The sequence below is a fragment of the Fusarium proliferatum genome (assembly GCF_900067095.1).
Source record: "Fusarium proliferatum ET1 genome assembly, contig: FPRO_scaffold003, whole genome shotgun sequence".
Taxonomy (NCBI): Eukaryota; Fungi; Ascomycota; class Sordariomycetes; order Hypocreales; family Nectriaceae; genus Fusarium; species Fusarium proliferatum.
Genome location: NW_022194792.1, coordinates 1012158 through 1027998, shown reverse-complemented (window position 1 = coordinate 1027998; position 15841 = coordinate 1012158). Strand labels below are relative to the sequence as shown.

At 48.2% G+C, this 15841-nt stretch overlaps 7 protein-coding genes across 7 annotated transcripts; 3 read left to right on the top strand and 4 right to left on the bottom strand.

Moving 5' to 3' along the window:
* Positions 1–225: 225 nt before the first annotated feature.
* Positions 226–1023, top strand: FPRO_06790 (putative acetylesterase; the record flags this gene model as incomplete). Its single annotated transcript, XM_031228257.1, has 2 exons — positions 226–615; positions 670–1023. 2 exons carry the CDS (start codon positions 226–228, stop codon positions 1021–1023), a joined length of 744 nt encoding a protein of 247 aa, XP_031078612.1.
* Positions 1024–1108: 85 nt separating this feature from the next.
* FPRO_06791 (uncharacterized protein) lies at positions 1109–2638 on the bottom strand (the record flags this gene model as incomplete). Its single annotated transcript, XM_031228256.1, has 9 exons — positions 1109–1345; positions 1399–1741; positions 1795–1884; positions 1933–1945; positions 2008–2035; positions 2097–2163; positions 2211–2252; positions 2325–2467; positions 2522–2638. 9 exons carry the CDS (start codon positions 2636–2638, stop codon positions 1109–1111), a joined length of 1080 nt encoding a protein of 359 aa, XP_031078611.1.
* Positions 2639–2946: 308 nt separating this feature from the next.
* FPRO_06792 (uncharacterized protein) lies at positions 2947–6410 on the bottom strand (the record flags this gene model as incomplete). Its single annotated transcript, XM_031228255.1, has 3 exons — positions 2947–5040; positions 5095–5866; positions 5917–6410. 3 exons carry the CDS (start codon positions 6408–6410, stop codon positions 2947–2949), a joined length of 3360 nt encoding a protein of 1119 aa, XP_031078610.1.
* A 2064-nt stretch (positions 6411–8474) lies between these two features.
* On the top strand, positions 8475–9345 carry FPRO_06793 (uncharacterized protein; the record flags this gene model as incomplete). Its single annotated transcript, XM_031228254.1, has 3 exons — positions 8475–8552; positions 8607–9260; positions 9313–9345. The coding sequence occupies 3 exons, from the start codon at positions 8475–8477 to the stop codon at positions 9343–9345; spliced, it is 765 nt and encodes a 254-aa protein (XP_031078609.1).
* A 285-nt stretch (positions 9346–9630) lies between these two features.
* On the bottom strand, positions 9631–11940 carry FPRO_06794 (uncharacterized protein; the record flags this gene model as incomplete). The annotated part of the gene is made up of 9 exons (XM_031228253.1): positions 9631–9872; positions 9924–10176; positions 10227–10322; positions 10380–10573; positions 10623–10877; positions 10928–10997; positions 11050–11225; positions 11273–11432; positions 11485–11940. 9 exons carry the CDS (start codon positions 11938–11940, stop codon positions 9631–9633), a joined length of 1902 nt encoding a protein of 633 aa, XP_031078608.1.
* Positions 11941–13211: 1271 nt separating this feature from the next.
* On the top strand, positions 13212–14171 carry FPRO_06795 (uncharacterized protein; the record flags this gene model as incomplete). Its single annotated transcript, XM_031228252.1, has 1 exon — positions 13212–14171. One exon carries the CDS (start codon positions 13212–13214, stop codon positions 14169–14171), a length of 960 nt encoding a protein of 319 aa, XP_031078607.1.
* A 112-nt stretch (positions 14172–14283) lies between these two features.
* Positions 14284–15807, bottom strand: FPRO_06796 (uncharacterized protein; the record flags this gene model as incomplete). The annotated part of the gene is made up of 1 exon (XM_031228251.1): positions 14284–15807. One exon carries the CDS (start codon positions 15805–15807, stop codon positions 14284–14286), a length of 1524 nt encoding a protein of 507 aa, XP_031078606.1.
* Between the last annotated feature and the right edge of the window lie 34 nt (positions 15808–15841).

Below are 15841 nucleotides of genomic sequence, written 5' to 3'. Positions count from 1 at the left end.
GAGACCAGCGGACCCCGCCAAGATGGACTACCATAACCCTGGTCTACGATGTACTGTGCACGATATAAACTGCCAGTACCTGACCGAATGATGGAAATAGATATTCAGGTGATCTTAACCCATCTACGAGTATAGTACTTCTGCTTCACTTGAGAGTTCATGAAATCCTTTTGTCCGGCTGCCATCACTATTAACTTACTTCAAGCCTAGCAAGAAACCGTCAAAATGAGATTCTCTTTTGCGGGTCTGGTATGCACCATCATTGGCTCTGTCCAGTCAAGCCCTGTTGCCCGAGCGGCCAAACCACCACAATTCTTCCTCATTGGTGACTCGACCGTCGCCGTGGACGGTGGCTGGGGTAATGGCTTCTTATCATATCTCAAAGCCCCAGCTAGAGGCGATAATCGAGGTGTCAGTGGCTCAACTACTGTATCATGGAAGTCCAATGGTCGTTGGGACACTCTCATCAAAGACGTTGGTACGGCGAAGGCCGACTTCGAGCCTGTCGTGACCATTCAATTTGGCCACAATGATCAGAAGGTCATGCAGCTGGATGAGTTCCATGCCAATCTGGTCGAAATTGGCAACCAGATCAAAGCGGCTGGCGGAACACCAGTAGGTCTTCGATCTAATCTGCAAGTGTTTGGCTTGGACTAATAAGAGCATCAGATCTTTATCACTTCCCTCACGCGCCGTACGTTCCAAAACGGCGAGGTTGTCCAGAACCTCAAGGAATGGGCTGCTGAGACCATTGCAGCTGCTGGAGACGTCGGGGCCCAGTATCTCGAACTAAACAAAGCTAGCACTGACTACGTCAACGCCATTGGTAATGAGAACGCGCAACGTTATAACTGGGGAGAAGGCGACAGGACGCATTTGAACCCAGCTGGAGAAATTGTCTTTGGAAGAATGGTAGTAGACCTGTTACTGGAAGCACGGGAAGACTTCTCATCTTACTTTACTCCTAATAAGGCGCTTAGCGACAAGATTGCAAAGGGAGAGTTTGCTACTGGCGATGAGTAGCTCCGGGAATAGTGGGTCTATCATCAGAAATAGAAATAACATCTATTTTGCTACATGCATTGCAGACTAAATTACAGCTAGACTATCAGTTGACGAGTGGCTTTTGTGCCCAGACCACCTTGCCGCGAAAGTACCCGTGGACCTTCTTTGACCGGATCTCACGCCGGTATCTGGCGGCAAAGACGTGGATCTCTTCTTTGCTCCACCCCAAAAGGTTCGCGATGAACGTGAGAGTGCCTTCGACATCTTGTAGGATTGCAGCCTGGAAATACTGACCAGCCTCTTTGAGCCTGGGATCTTCAGGCCATCCGCCAATGGGCACCTGGCCTCGGTCAGAATCAATGAGTTAGATGATTAGTATGACGCCATACGCACCTTGATCTCTTCTTCCTCAATGTTAATGAATCCTGCTTCATTCATGCTCTCAACTTGTACATTATCTTCAAGAACAGAGAATGGCCGTTGAAGCTTTCGACCTCCTTCCATAAAGATCTTTCCCCACTGGCCCATAGCACTGTCTTCAGACACCGAGTTATCGTCACTTCCAATGCAAGGCGAGGCCTCGTGGCTTTCGATATAGCCCCCTGGCTTCAGGCACTTATATGCTTGCTTGAACAGTCCGGGCCAGTCGATAATGCTGCCGACTAGGAATCTCATATGTACATAGTCAAGTGAATTCTCCTTGAAAGTCCATTCCTGCATACAATCATCGATTTGACTAAAGTGTCAGTATGTCAGTCTAACGGCGTCAGTGGTCGATGCTCTACTAACAACTCGAGGTTTGGTGGTAGCCAACCTGGCTGGATTGGGGAAATGTCGGTTCCTATCACCTTTGCATTGGGGAACTCGTCGGCAAAGTCCCTGTCAGTGTAAATTAGTGGTTCTAGGGACTGTTTGTGAGTGTCTTACATCGCCCAAATTCCTACACAAGCATGGACAATTAGCCGTCGATATTGATAGGGGAGACAATGACGCGGCTCTTACCTGTGCCTGTTCCAATATCTATTACATTCTTTACCCAAGTAGATGAATCAGCGAATCGCTCATACTACACTATGCGAATTGAAGAGTACCTGTACGTTGTCGTTCAACGGCGCCTTGAAGAGCTTGTCGTTGTACATGAGAATCAGAACATGGTGACTGGAATGTTTAAGCAAAGCGACTGACGTGATAGACTGCCTCCTTACTTGATGTCCAGTGCCTCATTGGCTTGGTTATCATTAGAAATCCTGGACAAAAGGTTAAATTCAACGTCCCAAACTTGATGGCCGTGGCCCATAACTGCCGAGATGACGACTGACCAGTACTGAGCATCGCCCTGTTCGCTATGATATCTTCTACCATTAATCTCACGGTAGCGCAGGATGTCGGACGAAAGCGAAGCTGTGGAGCTGGCATTGTCCGATAGTGTTGAATCATTGTCGTCATCGTCCTGATCCGGTTCCTAAACCACTAATCAATGTCATGACGTGCGAAGTGTAATACGTTGGAGACCTACGGTCTGCGTCCAATGCTGACCGGGAAGAAGCCCTGTCGGAGCTTCGTCCTGGGATGCAACGTCTGTGGTCGGCACAGGCTCATCAATTGTCTTGTTACTGGCTTGTGTATCAGACATGACGATCAAATTTAATGACTAAGGATGAACAGTCCAAGTACCAGGACTAATGATCTGGTTCTGACTGCGGCATTTAGAAGTCAACACCGCGGGGCTCATCAGATGATGTGATGTCAGCCAAGTTCGCCTCTTGTATTCAGCCAATATGGAAGGTGGATATGTATACAGGATGTGATGTTGCAACCAACACGTAACAGGGGCCCCTGCAGGTAGGTTTAGGCGGAATAAAGATGATGCAAAGAAAATAAGTCGTGTATATAAAGAAGCCATCAGAGATACTCAGATGAGAAAACATCGCAATGCAAAAACTAATCACAGTATATCCGCACACGGCCACTCGACATCGGCACGCTGTTGGGTGAAAGATCCCGAAGCCAGGAGCGCAGCGACTCAATGTCCCATATCTCTCCCGCATCAGCCAACTCGCACAAATTCTCGAAGTGGCTCTCCCTTTCGATCTTACATGGCGTTCCGGGGGGACAATCTGCCAAAGCACTAATGCCATCTAAAGTCATCTGTGCATGTGTCGAAAACGGCTTGACCATATCCTCCAGCTTCTCAGATTTGCAGACGATTCCATCGTGAAACGGCTGCTGTCTGAAGGTAGTAAAGTTCTCGCCTAGCTCTTGTCTGAATCTGGACATGAACTGCTCCTTAACATCACGTAATGTGTCCCTAAACTTCTGCTTGTTATTGCGATGGTGATCCAACCCATCGGCCTGGCTTAGCAGAATCCGTAGTGGGCGCTTATCTTCTTGGTCACGGAGCAGCTTAATAGCTATGTGCAAGGCGCTTTCAGTTGCCTCAGATCGTGTGCGTTCCATTGGGATCACAATGATTACAATGGCAAAAAGCTCTTGGAATACGTCGGCCATGTACTTAATCTCTGGCTTTTGATCGTCAAAACCGGGACTATCGAGAAAAATGGCTCCAAGATTACTGGAGTCGTAAGATTGAATGCCCAAAGTTCTGCAAAGACTGCTGGAGCCAGGCTTGAAGTAGTCCTCTGATGCACCGGTCAGAACAGTGAGCATCTGGCTCTTACCAGCTTCTGTGGAGCCCTGCACTCCGATGCAGATTTTGTCCGAGAGCTGAATTCGGAGTTGAGCTACTTTGGCGACACTGAAGAGCCACTTGGGCCAGAAGAAGGTAGGTGTAATACACCACTGATTGGCCTTGGCCCCAGGATAGTCTTTCAAGCCCTCTTCGAGTTTGCCTCTCCATTTATCTATCGTTTCCTGCGTATGAGAGCTTGCAATATCCTGCTTCACACGATCGAGGAGGGTCTTCTCCACTATATCATCGGACTCGGCGATGGGTAGGCCAAGCGCCAGCAAGGTGATGGCTAGGACACCAGGAAAAGACAGATCGAGATATGTTTTGTGCCTGTTCAGAAGATGGCCGATAAACTTGGTGCTAGCAAACAACACGGCAATGCCGCCACTGACGCCTAGTCCAGCAGCGGAAGTCGCTCCTACGCCCAGAGCTAGGACTCTGGAAAATAATGAGGCCCCAGAAAAATAGGACGGCAAAGCACCCAGAGCAGCAGAGGTGATTCGATGGCCCTCAGTAGACTTGCAGTACCATTCATACGGTGCGTCAAGTTGCGTGATGATGACAAGATGACAGAACTGGATGACACCCATGACGTCTTGGAACTGGGAGACTGCTTGCTCTGTGCGCCTTGCAGGGTCTGTTGAGCGATGGTATAGATCATGGCTGAATGTCTTGAGAGCTCCGAAGAATGTTGGCACACTCTTAAATTGCTTTGACAATGTCGGTCTCTTGGCGGCTTCCCAGGTTTGGACAAGTAGTTCAGCTCGGGTAATGCTTGGGGCGTTTTGGCTGATGACCATATCTGTAATAAGCCTTCTAAGGGCTCCAGGGCAATCGGCAGGTATATCAAGAAGAAGGCTAACGTCAGAGTCTCCATCTCCATACGCGCCAGGCACGGAAGCATGGAATTCGGATCCAATCTCAAAGTCTTTCGGCCAAAGCGCTTTCAGGATGGTAAATGCATGCCCAAGGCGACTAAAGACAAGATGGGGACTTGCATCGCTGACCAGACCATCGATGCATCCCACAACCGGTTTGATGTCGTCGACAATTCTCATGACCTCTTCTGGAGAATGAGCGTCGCGGGAGGTGTTATTAGTTCTGAGGGCTTGGACCTTTGACATTTGGGCAACAAGCGCACGTATCATTGCTAATCTGATGCTCTCAAATGTCGCTGGTAAACTAGCTCTGTCAAGGCTCATCGATCTTAGGGTATCAACATTGAGGTCTGTGGATCGCCCAAAGATATCATGAAGAGTGATGCCTTCCTGGATGGCGATTGAAGCCTTTCCAATGTCTTCAAAGGGGTCATCGTCCTTAATTCGATATTCAAGTTTAACAGATGTCTAGGCGAATAGGTCAGCTGAAAGGCCGAACGGCTCACAGAAGTCACTGCTTACTTGGTAGTGGTCAGACTTCGCAGGAAACCCAAGAATCGTAAGAGGAACTTCTCGGGTATTGCTCCTGAAGGTTGCTCCTTTCAATAAATATTGCATCAAAGGCGTATCGACATCGAGTGATACAACCAAATGATCGCTGTGAACCACGCAGGAGCAACTGGTAACCGTTCCAGGCATCGGAAGTATCATTGATGAGACATCGGAGACCGAACGATGCAGTTCTAATGAGGTCTGCTGTAAAATTCTGGCACCAACAGAGTTCTTGACACAATGGAAGTAGTGTGACATCTTGTGGTACCGGTCAACCTGGCCTGCGCTCGGGATCTGAGGAATATCATTGACTCGTAGAGTTTGGACACAATTCTGGATCCCTGATTCCTCAGCCGTGATAGAATACATGCAGCCAAAGTGACAGAATTTGCCCGTGTGCTGCAACAAGAGGTCTAAGAGATACTCAAGAATAGGCCATAACATTTGAATCGTAGGCGATAGGTTTCCCAGCGGTGTTCTGAGAGCATCAAAGGTCTGCTTGAATTTCCTCGCGCTATCGTTGAGTGCGAAGGGAACGTAGTCATGAGGATTGACAACGTGGTGGAAATTGCCACTCAGGTTCACTTGAAAGGAGACTGTTGTTCCTAGTGGTTCAGCGACCATACACGACGGTGCTCCAAATGTGATGATGGATATGCCGCCCTGTCTCTGCATCCAGGCGTTAGGAACGGGACCGTGGCCGACCATGGCCAGGTAAGACGAGATAGTCGCCAGAGCGCCTCTAAAATTCGAGGTTAGCATGACTTAATGGAAGCAGTAAGATAAACGTACCCAAAGCTATGGCCGCAAACAACCAACTTGTGCCTCTTCATAAGCCATTCAACGAGCGGCACAAACTCCTCACTTCTGTCACAGAAGCCCTTATGGAATCGCGACCCAATATCATCAGACGCTGCCAAGCGCACGTCCAAATCAGAACGGACATCGTTCATGCTGCGGGTGCAACAGAAGCCGAGAAAGACCGTCTGAAGGCGATCGGACCAAGCAATAACGGGCGGCGTTGACTTGATCCCCGCTTTCTTGCTTATCGGGGCGATTGAGTAGATTGACGAGATAATGTCCAATTCTCGGATGAATCGGAATCGATCACTTTGACGAAGATTCTCATCAATGTTGATTCCTTGTTCTTGCTCATTGCAGAGATGGCTGACTGCTGCAGCGCCGTAGAACATGAGCTCTTTTTTGGTGAGTTCTGCATCGCTCAAGCCAGCATTCTGGTCGCTAAAATTGATGTACTCGCTGAGAAGAGTCTCTGTTCGCACCATTTTGGCAGCACAATGATTATGGAGTCCAAGTTCAATCGCTTGGCCGCTTTAATCCACGACTTCAAGAGGACTACAATGGTCATTGTCAAAGTGACGAGATTCGGAGTTTGACGAGGCTCTGTAACGTCTCTGCATGGCCATCTCATAAGCGCCCACGACTTCGCCACTAGTCTCCTATAGGTCCATTTACAGGGTTGAAAAGCCACATTCGTGCTAACATTAGGCCCCCTACCAAGGCAGAAGTCACCTGGCGAAACCCCGCCACCAAAACGCGGATAACTGGCAAAGGAGTCCAGGCTCTGGCCCTCAGTAAGCCTCACTCCGTGTTGTCTAATGATTGGCTAAGAACGCACCCTCAATCAGGGCATGGTATTCTTCTGCCAGGTCTCGCGAAGTTCATTCTTCTTGCTTGCAAGAAACGAGCTTATGTGCAGACGCTGAAACGGCGTATAATTGTTGCCGGCTGTAGGCCTCTTCATAAGCCAGTCCGTTTTGGGGGGTTCAGTCCTAATCAGCCTTAGTTCAATGTCATTTGGGTATGGTGCCATCCATGTTCCCATGATTGCCTTCATTTCTTAGCAACACGATCACCGACGGGGGTAGAAGGGGCAGTTTCACTGACACACTCAGGGTCTGTGACGACTGCTCGTCGTGATGATCTCCAGCAAGCCTGGCCGGTTCCTTGTCGAGCAACGACGGTTTGTGGTCATGCACCCACAAACAAATATGCCTATCACTCCACAGAATTGGTCAACATCAGTAGTACCCGGTGTCTCACTCGATATGTTTGTCTTTGTGGAACGTCTTTGCAGCCAGTCGACAAAGTTCTTGTGTCCCAGATGCGACCACGTGTTTGACTCAACAACATTTGGGTCTAATATTGAATATCAGGGGTAAGTCGCCCTTGGTAGTCCGTCATAATTGCGCATTATAGTTGATCGTTACTTTTGGCTTGAAATGTCTCCTATCTTCAGTTACTCTAGATGGAGCGCGATTGGGCATCTCGTCTGATTCTAGTAGTTCGGCGATTCCGGTCCCCCTCCTGAACCTGTACACTGGGACTCGTGGGATGGACAGTGAAGATCGAGATCCAGAGACTCACAGACGCTTCCGCGGTTGCGAAACTCTGGCATGCCATTTGATAGAACTCCCGTTGGGAGGACTGACGGCGAAGAAGTGGACCTTTTCGCTTTTGCCGTGTTCACGTCATTCCATTCGAGGGGAACCTTTCGCGATCTGTCGTCAGAAATGGAATTCGATATCGAGATGTCATTCTCAGTTATGTGTCTAATCTTGAATCCAAAAACCCGAGGCTTACTCCCGAGACAGTGGTCGGATTCCAGAAACTTATGCAAGAGCTGAATGAGCTCAAGGCGACTGGTATTTATCCACTGCGGAATTGAGTGCTACGTCGAGGGACAAAGACTCACAAAGATATCCTAGAGTACTGAATAAAGAGAACAGCCCAGGTAGTATATCATCCCATCCACGACTCATTGTTCCAAGATAGAGTATCACACGATGAGATATGGGGAATCGCTCAGTGAATGCCGAGCCCTCCACGGCTTGACCTAACGCCAACTCTTTCGGAACTTGGGTCAAGCTCCTTCCGTGATGAGTATTAAAGAGACCAGTAATGACAGCGGTTTTACAACTGACTGATTGGAACCCAATTTCCAATGACTTAACATACGGTGTATAACGGTAGGAATGGAGTTTACCGCACAGAATGGAGCATGGAGGGTGAATTGTACAGATCAATAATGTTAACCCATTATCTTTCTCGTTTTTTGGAATCTTCAACTTAATATCAATAATGGCATCATTTTACTATAGTTTCTATTTTGGTAGTAAATGCTCGGTACACTTGGTGTGCCACATGTTGTTTTGACAAACCCCGCCTTTGGCCTTGCTTATCTATCAACAAGGGCATGTCACACATCTTGCCCTTGCCGTCCGAGCCGTGTAAGCATGTATAAACAATAAAAGGGGCATCTTCTTTGCTTAACTGTCCTTCCGGTTTCTGTCTCTTCATTATCTTGTACTGACTACAATCGAATTAGCATGGAAGAACTCAGGAAGCTATATGGAAAGTATCCATCAATGCGAAAGCTGGAAGAGCTTGGAGACGCATACGTTGAAGTATTTCCACCATCTCAAATCGTCGCTCAATCACTGACTTACTGGCTTCTGAAGTGGAATGATGGTCGCGAAGCTGTCCTTCTGCGCTGGCTTTATGACCATCCAAACTTCCCGAATATGCGTAACAATCCGCTGGCCATTTGCGAAGCCATGGATGAATTTGCCGCTCAGCGAGACTTCCTGATTAACATTGGCCCAGACAAAGCAGAAAAGCTCGCTACCCTTATTGCCGAGACAAAGCCAAGGGTCTTTGTTGAGCTGGGTGCTTACGTTGGTTACTCAGCACTATACTTGGGAAATGCATTGAGAAACACGCACAAGGACAACCAAGACGCTAAGAACAACGCCGTCTACTGGAGCCTCGAAGCCGATCCGGTTTTTGCAGGTATTACAATGAACCTTGTGGATCTAGCTGGCTTATCCGATATCGTAAAAGTGATCACAGGGAAGGCTGCTGAATCCCTTACTCGACTGAAGGAAGAGGGAAAGCTAGGCAGTGTGGATATGCTCTTTCTGGATCACGTTGAAGACCTGTATGTCGCAGACCTCCAGGTCGCCGAATCACTCGGATTGCTCAAGAAAGGGAGTCATATTGTGGCAGACAATGTCCTTCGTCCTGGTGCACCCGAGTACAAACAATATGTCAAGGAACATAAATCCATGGAGACACGAGCGATCATCGGTCTGATCATCCCTGGAGAGTTTGAGGTAAGTAATAAATTTTAAATGCTATTATAAGTTTGCTAACCAGGTGCGGCAGGATGAGATAGAAGTGACAGAATACAAGGGTTAAGGTGATTCTTCATTAGTCCTATGTACATATGGAGTTCGTCCTACGATGCGTGATCTACCTTTCAACAAGGGACAAGTAAGGCGTGTGACGTGAGCATCAGGTCTGAGGTCTATCAACTCAAAGTAACGCTCTTACAAGCCTAGTTTGGGCGGTAAGCCAGCTGTCTACACAATTTCGACAGAGGACAAACATATTATATAGTGTTAGCCTTTAGATTATCTGCAATATATCTTTTACTAGACCTCAAGGCTACCTTCCACTCTCTCGGGCCTATTGAGACGTTGCTTAGGATGAACCGAGGAAACTAGGCTCTGGGTTGAGGTACATCTGGTCAAAGCCTTTAACTTTCCAGACCCCAGTCTCAGTATTGAACGTCAAGTTCGTGTGCTTTATTTCACCAGTCTTGAGGGCTCCAGACTCAGCTTGTACGCCATCCTTCGGCCGATGGATGTGATTGTCCCCAGCAAGAACTGTAAAATTAGCTAATGGGATCTCCCAAGCATTATGTGTCGCAATGGATGGTGAGCCTGCTTTCGTATTATTTTTATATCCAGATCCATGAAGGTTGCTTGACTTACCAAAGAATTGAGCTGAGACATTCTTTGGAGAGACTGACAAGTGAAAATAGCCACGGTAGTAACCCTCCTGCCAGAACAGCTCCTTGTTCTCGGCGATTGCTTTGCGAGCCAGTTTTCCTGCATCAGGTTCAATAGACTTGAGACCTGATGTACCCCACGAGCTGACAGCAGTACCTGCGAACTCAGCCCCAATGGCACCCTTTCCTGTCTTAGGGTTGTACTTCTTGGTGCCCAGCCACGCCAAGTCAGATACCTAAAAAGCGTCAATTGTGTTAAGAGGATATGGCTGGAGCGATTATATACCCAATTCATATGACTATCACCTGACAGGAAGATGTTGTTGTCAATCTTGTTCTTATATAGATGATTTAGTGTTCTGTTTCGGTTCGCGATATAGCCCTATCGGAAGTTAGCAGCCAGACTCTTGGTTTGTAGAGGAGAATATGTCAATCGTACATCCCAGGTATCTCCTCCCCCAGCCGCATCCCCTTTGATGTGAGAGAACACGATCTGATTCCCAATCACTCGCCAGGTTGCGTTCCTATTCTTGGATTCGGACAAGGAGCGGTAGAACCAATTCTCCTGTCGGCCTCCCATCAGAGTCCTACTCGGATCGTCGCTGATCTTCTCGATATACTTCTCGTTGACATCTGTTGGCAGTTAGAAGAGAGAGCTTTTGACAGCTGAGAAAGTACTTACAGTCTACTCCTTTGCTTCGGTCATACAATCTTGTGTCCAGCATCACAAGATCCATCAGCTTACCCAACTGAAAGGACCTCCATACACGGAGACCATCGTCCATATCTGTCTGCCTAATTGGCATCCACTCGAAGTACGCGCGAACAGCATTAGCTTTGCGAGCATCCGTGGCTACCTTCGGACCTTCTCCCTTGAAGGTGTTGGGCTGGTCGAAGAAGTCGACATAGCCATCTCTGTAAGCATTATCTGCGAGTTCTAGTCCACATTAGTGACAAAAGTTCTTTTACGCCGTGGGGTAATCTTACCATGGTCATCCCAAGTTGTAATCCAAGCTGAATTTTGGGCCAACAGTTGCAAGTCAGGATCAGTCCGGTGCTATATCGCGTTAGAGCCTGCCTTGAAGATTGACGGGTATCTGGTAACAGACCTGTCCGTGGCGTGCACGGTAATCATATAGCGAGTAGGTTGGGTGTTGCGGAATTGAGCCGCGCTCTTTGAACAGTTTATAGGTGCCGTATTCGTAGATATAATCGCCGAGATGAACAACCCAGTCGTGATTGTCCTTTCGGGCAGCGTTGCCGTAGACATTGAAATACCCTGAAACTTCGACTGGTCAGTTTTAGTTGGTAAACGAGTGTCTCAGTTCTTACAGTATGCGCTGCATGAGAAGACCGCCAGGTTGATCTCCGAAACGTCATCGTCAGGCCGAGGTGCAGTCTTGGTTTTTCCGAGAGGGCTGGAATTCTTCGAGTTGCAGACGGTGAACTGGTAGTTGTATGTCGTCATTGGCTTCAGTCCTTTGGCTTCGACCTGATATCGGTTAGTTCCAGTGCTTGACCTTTGCGTCGGAACATGCCTTGACTGTGTAGTCGATATCGGCGGTAGTATAAGCCTTCCCACTGCTAACGACTGACTTTGAGTCCTTCTTCCCAACTGGAAAGACTTTCCAGTACAGGCAGATAGGATTGGGATCAGCCTCTATGAACTTCTTGCTTTCGTGGCTGTAAAGTGGCTCAGTTCCATCAATCGGCGCGGTGTCAGAGGAAGAGACGTTGGATGGGGCAATTCGAGTCCACAGTATAACGCTATTCGGCCATGGATCGCCTGATGCAACGCCATGAGTGAAGTTTAGTTCCTCAGGTTTGAATGCGACGTTTCCACGCTTCCAAGAGCGTCGCTGGACTTGATCGACATCGATGCCGAACTGCGTATGCCGAGGCGAGGGACTACCATAGTTGATGTTACCATCGAAGCTGGCTTCTGAGAGAGCTAAGAAGATTGCAAGAATAAATAGTACTGAGATTGAATATGTCTTCATGGTTGTATGGCCTTTCCAGGGATGTAACTTCTCTGTAGACTGATCAATATGCAGTCAAGCATCGCCTTTTATACATGACATCCACAACTTCCCCTCTTCTTCCCCATCTGGCAACAGCATATTGCCGAGTAACTGATATCACATGTCGCCTGAAAGCGATCGTATACTCGGTTGAGAGAATGCGATCGCTTTGAGAATGAGGTTAGTGGAGTCGTGTCAGCGACCAATCAGTAGGTGATCAGCGCGCCTGGTACAGCTCAACATGGCAGGAGGATTATTAGCTTATGCGTGGCTTGGGCTGACTAGTCAAGAACAAGAATGAGATGTGACATTTTAAACTGCATTACTGTAGAGATGCTCATTGGTCCTGTATTTGCCTCTAGTAATAACAGGATTGGCCCTTTTTTTCTGATGGCGCTTGAGATGTGCCAGACGTCATCGTCCTCTCAGGAGTATCCGCATCCAAACTAACATCGAGTAACAGACTGACACATGCATAAATTAGTCCCGGCGAATATCAAGTGAGCCGCAATACCGTATATATATTTTAACTGCAACTATTATATCTCAGCTCCACTTATGGCAAAATATCACTCTGTTATTTGTCGGCCCTAATGGTCATCGTGAAAGCTTCTGGGCAAAAGCTTATATTGAGGAAAAGAATACCGTGTTCTCATTTGTTACCTGTGTTTGCAGCCTAAAGGTTACCCTTATAGGCCACAGTCAAGCCGTAGTTATTTGTCGGCCCAGATTCGCAAACTCTGACTGAAAAGCTTAACAGAGAATCTCAAAACTAACTTTTGGCCCCTCACTGGTATAAGAGTAGCAATGCGCCCAATAAGTTCGAATTTTGAAGTTGACGACACTCGACCTCGCCATGGAAGATTCAAAACAGCCCCCCCCCCCCCAAGGTCAAGCCATCTGGCGAACTCCCGACCATCCTGAACCCGAAGTTCCCAAATTCTAATGCGATATTTCATTTGTTCCCTAAACTTCCTACGGAGCTTAGAGAGATCATTTGGGAGCAAAGCCTGACGTGTGAGCGATACATCAAAGTTCAGCTATGCACCATCGACCGATCCACGGGTAAAATATGTCTCGGTGGAATGACTGATAGGATCCGGCGACTCATACAGCCATGCCGACCTATTTTGCACCAAGCACCAAAGCTCAGCGCCTTATTCAGTACGAGCATCGAGTCTCGTGCGAGCGCCCAAGGTTTTTATCGTGTTGTTCTTCCTTGTCTCTACGTCACGAAGTCTCCCTCGACCATGGATTCGCTTGAGATAAGTGAGCAGAACGCCGAGCACAATCCGCATAAAATAGCCTCGAGCCAAGCATCGCCATACACTTACACAACTCCCAGTGAAGATCAAGTCCTCATACCAGGGAAGTTCTTCCTTAATCCTGAGCTAGATACCTTGGAGATTGATGGATGGCCCCTGCTCGCAAACTTTGCGAGTGACGTTTGGGATTATGACCCGTGTAAAGTAGACTTATGCCACGTAGCCTTCTTACGGTGTTACTTCTTTTTCTCCTTCAGGTCTCGTCCCCTTCCTGATTCCGCTCGTTCAGAAGAAGAGATGCGTCAAGTCGTGGCTCGGCTTCGAAGCGTCACATTTATACACTACGTTGATGTGGACAAAGTATCCCACCAATGTCCCACTGGAAACCAATGTCTTTTGCATTATCGCTGTTCGCTTCCTCTCGCAGGGGCTACCGGCAATTTCTCACGCCAGCAGGATCCACGACTCATTGGGCGCGAAGTATTTAAGAATATCTATTTCAAAACTCCCCACAGCTCCGATCTCGGACGGCAGTATAGAAAATGGATGGAACTGTTGGATGAATTGGGAGTAACAGCGCCATGTGTCTACAAAATTGCTTACACCACTATTCAAATCAAGCCGTCAATCGCCTATGAGTCTGACGTTGTTGCCCATTTGAAGTATGAAAGCAAAAGACGGAAAACATGTGCTCAAACATGGGAAGAGTCTTGGCAAGAACCGGTCTGGATGCATCTTGAGGAGGCCACTGGGCAGCTCCAGGGAGCAGTTGAAACTGCAATAGGATTTTGGACATTCCCCATCGAGTCTCTTGGCCAATTCAGGCCAGCCCAAGACCGCACAGAACGTCCGGTTGAGCACTTTTATGACCTCTCTGCTATCCAACCCGAGCTGTGTCTGTTCGAGCTATATCCTTCACGCCTCAGAACTTATATAGGGCATTAGAAGCCTACGGGGCTTGCGTCAGGGCGAGCAAGCAGCTCAGAAACCAAGGGCGAGCAAAGTTCATCATAAACTACCCTAAGATATCCTGATACCATCTTAACTTGTCTATCAATCAGTATACGGCGAGGGGATCTTTTGTGGTACAGGACACATAAACATGGTTCAAGATACATTCCAAGACCTTCTGCATGTGCTCCTCACTATGAAATTGAGAATTGAAAACACTAGAAAGTTCAATCTCCCCATTCCAGCTGCCAAGGAAGATTGCGACACCAGTAATAATTGATTGACTGGCGACCCAGACATTGGTAAGCTTGAAAGTCTCACTAGATGCAGCCACGACAGAGCTCAGGTTGCCGATTGAGGAGAGAGAAACAGGACAGAATGGTGGATTTGAGACACACCAGGGATCTGCCCCAGGTGGGGGAAACTGGGATCTGAATGTCAGGAGAGCGAAGAGAACTTGTTCGTGGATATCCTCCAATAAGTTGGGCTTGTGCTTGTTATAGAAGTCTCGAACATCTAGAGCAATTTGAGGCAAGGTCTTTGTCGCAACATCTTTGTCAACTGCCAGCCCAGGAACTTCCAAGTCAATGCCCAAAGCATGCGCGCAGACGGCGTGGTAAGTTGCTCCCGCATGATGAGGGCTGCTGTACGGGTCTTTGCAGAATGGCCTGAGGTTGAGCATTGGACGATCGACATAGCGAACAGTATAGGTTTTCTGCTTGCGAGGCTGGAACTCGGCGAGGGCCATTGCCAGAGCCGAGACGAAGACATGAGTCAAACTAACTCCAGAGCCAAACTTCTTGCAGCTGGCCAGTATCTGTGCCGATATCGCCTTGGGGACCGATACAGCGATGCGCTTGGCCTTGAATTCGGGGTTGACCCCTGGGGAAGAGGTTGGAGGCAAGCCCATCAGACCTGGATGATTGTACACTTCCCCATTCTTGGAGGAGATTGCATGGAAACGCTGAACTTGCGCCTCGGATAAGGGATCGGGAATTGAAGCCGCGACACGAAGACAGGGCGACAATCTTGTATCGAGGTCATCGTCAGGCAGCGGGTAGGAATACTTTTCTGACTGTGTATAAAATCGACTAGCCTGAGTAAACAGCTGATTCAGAAGCTGCAGAACCCCAACGCCGTCGGTGATATCGTGAGGGCACCGCAGAAGCAGGGTCTGGGGACTCGCATCCCTTTTGGACCGGACGATGTAGACGGTTGGAACAGCAAAGATAGGAGCATGATCATTGAACCACTCGAGTGCGCTTTTATCGGTGTTTATGATATGGAAGGTCGAGCTCAACCAAGCATCAACATCCTCATTATTCTCAAAGGGCTTGTAGATCCTTTTGGGCGCGCTGGTCTCGTCGTCTCGTTCGATACGGGACCCCAAAGTCGGGTGTTTATGTCGGAGAAATACCCAAGCATTCTTCAGAGCCTCCATATCGCCGCCGTGACCATCGTTGGAAGAAAGCTTGAGTTGGAACGACGCGCAAGCAGTGATGGGGTAACAGCCGTGGCCTTTTTTAGTGTAAAGCCAGTAAAAGCTTTCGCACTCGTCGATGTGTCTCTCCCAGATGCCATTGGGGGATCTTTGCCAGAGGTATGAGATATCGCTAGATTTTGAACTCATGTTGGGAGAAGAACTTGAGAGTCACCTCAGGGAG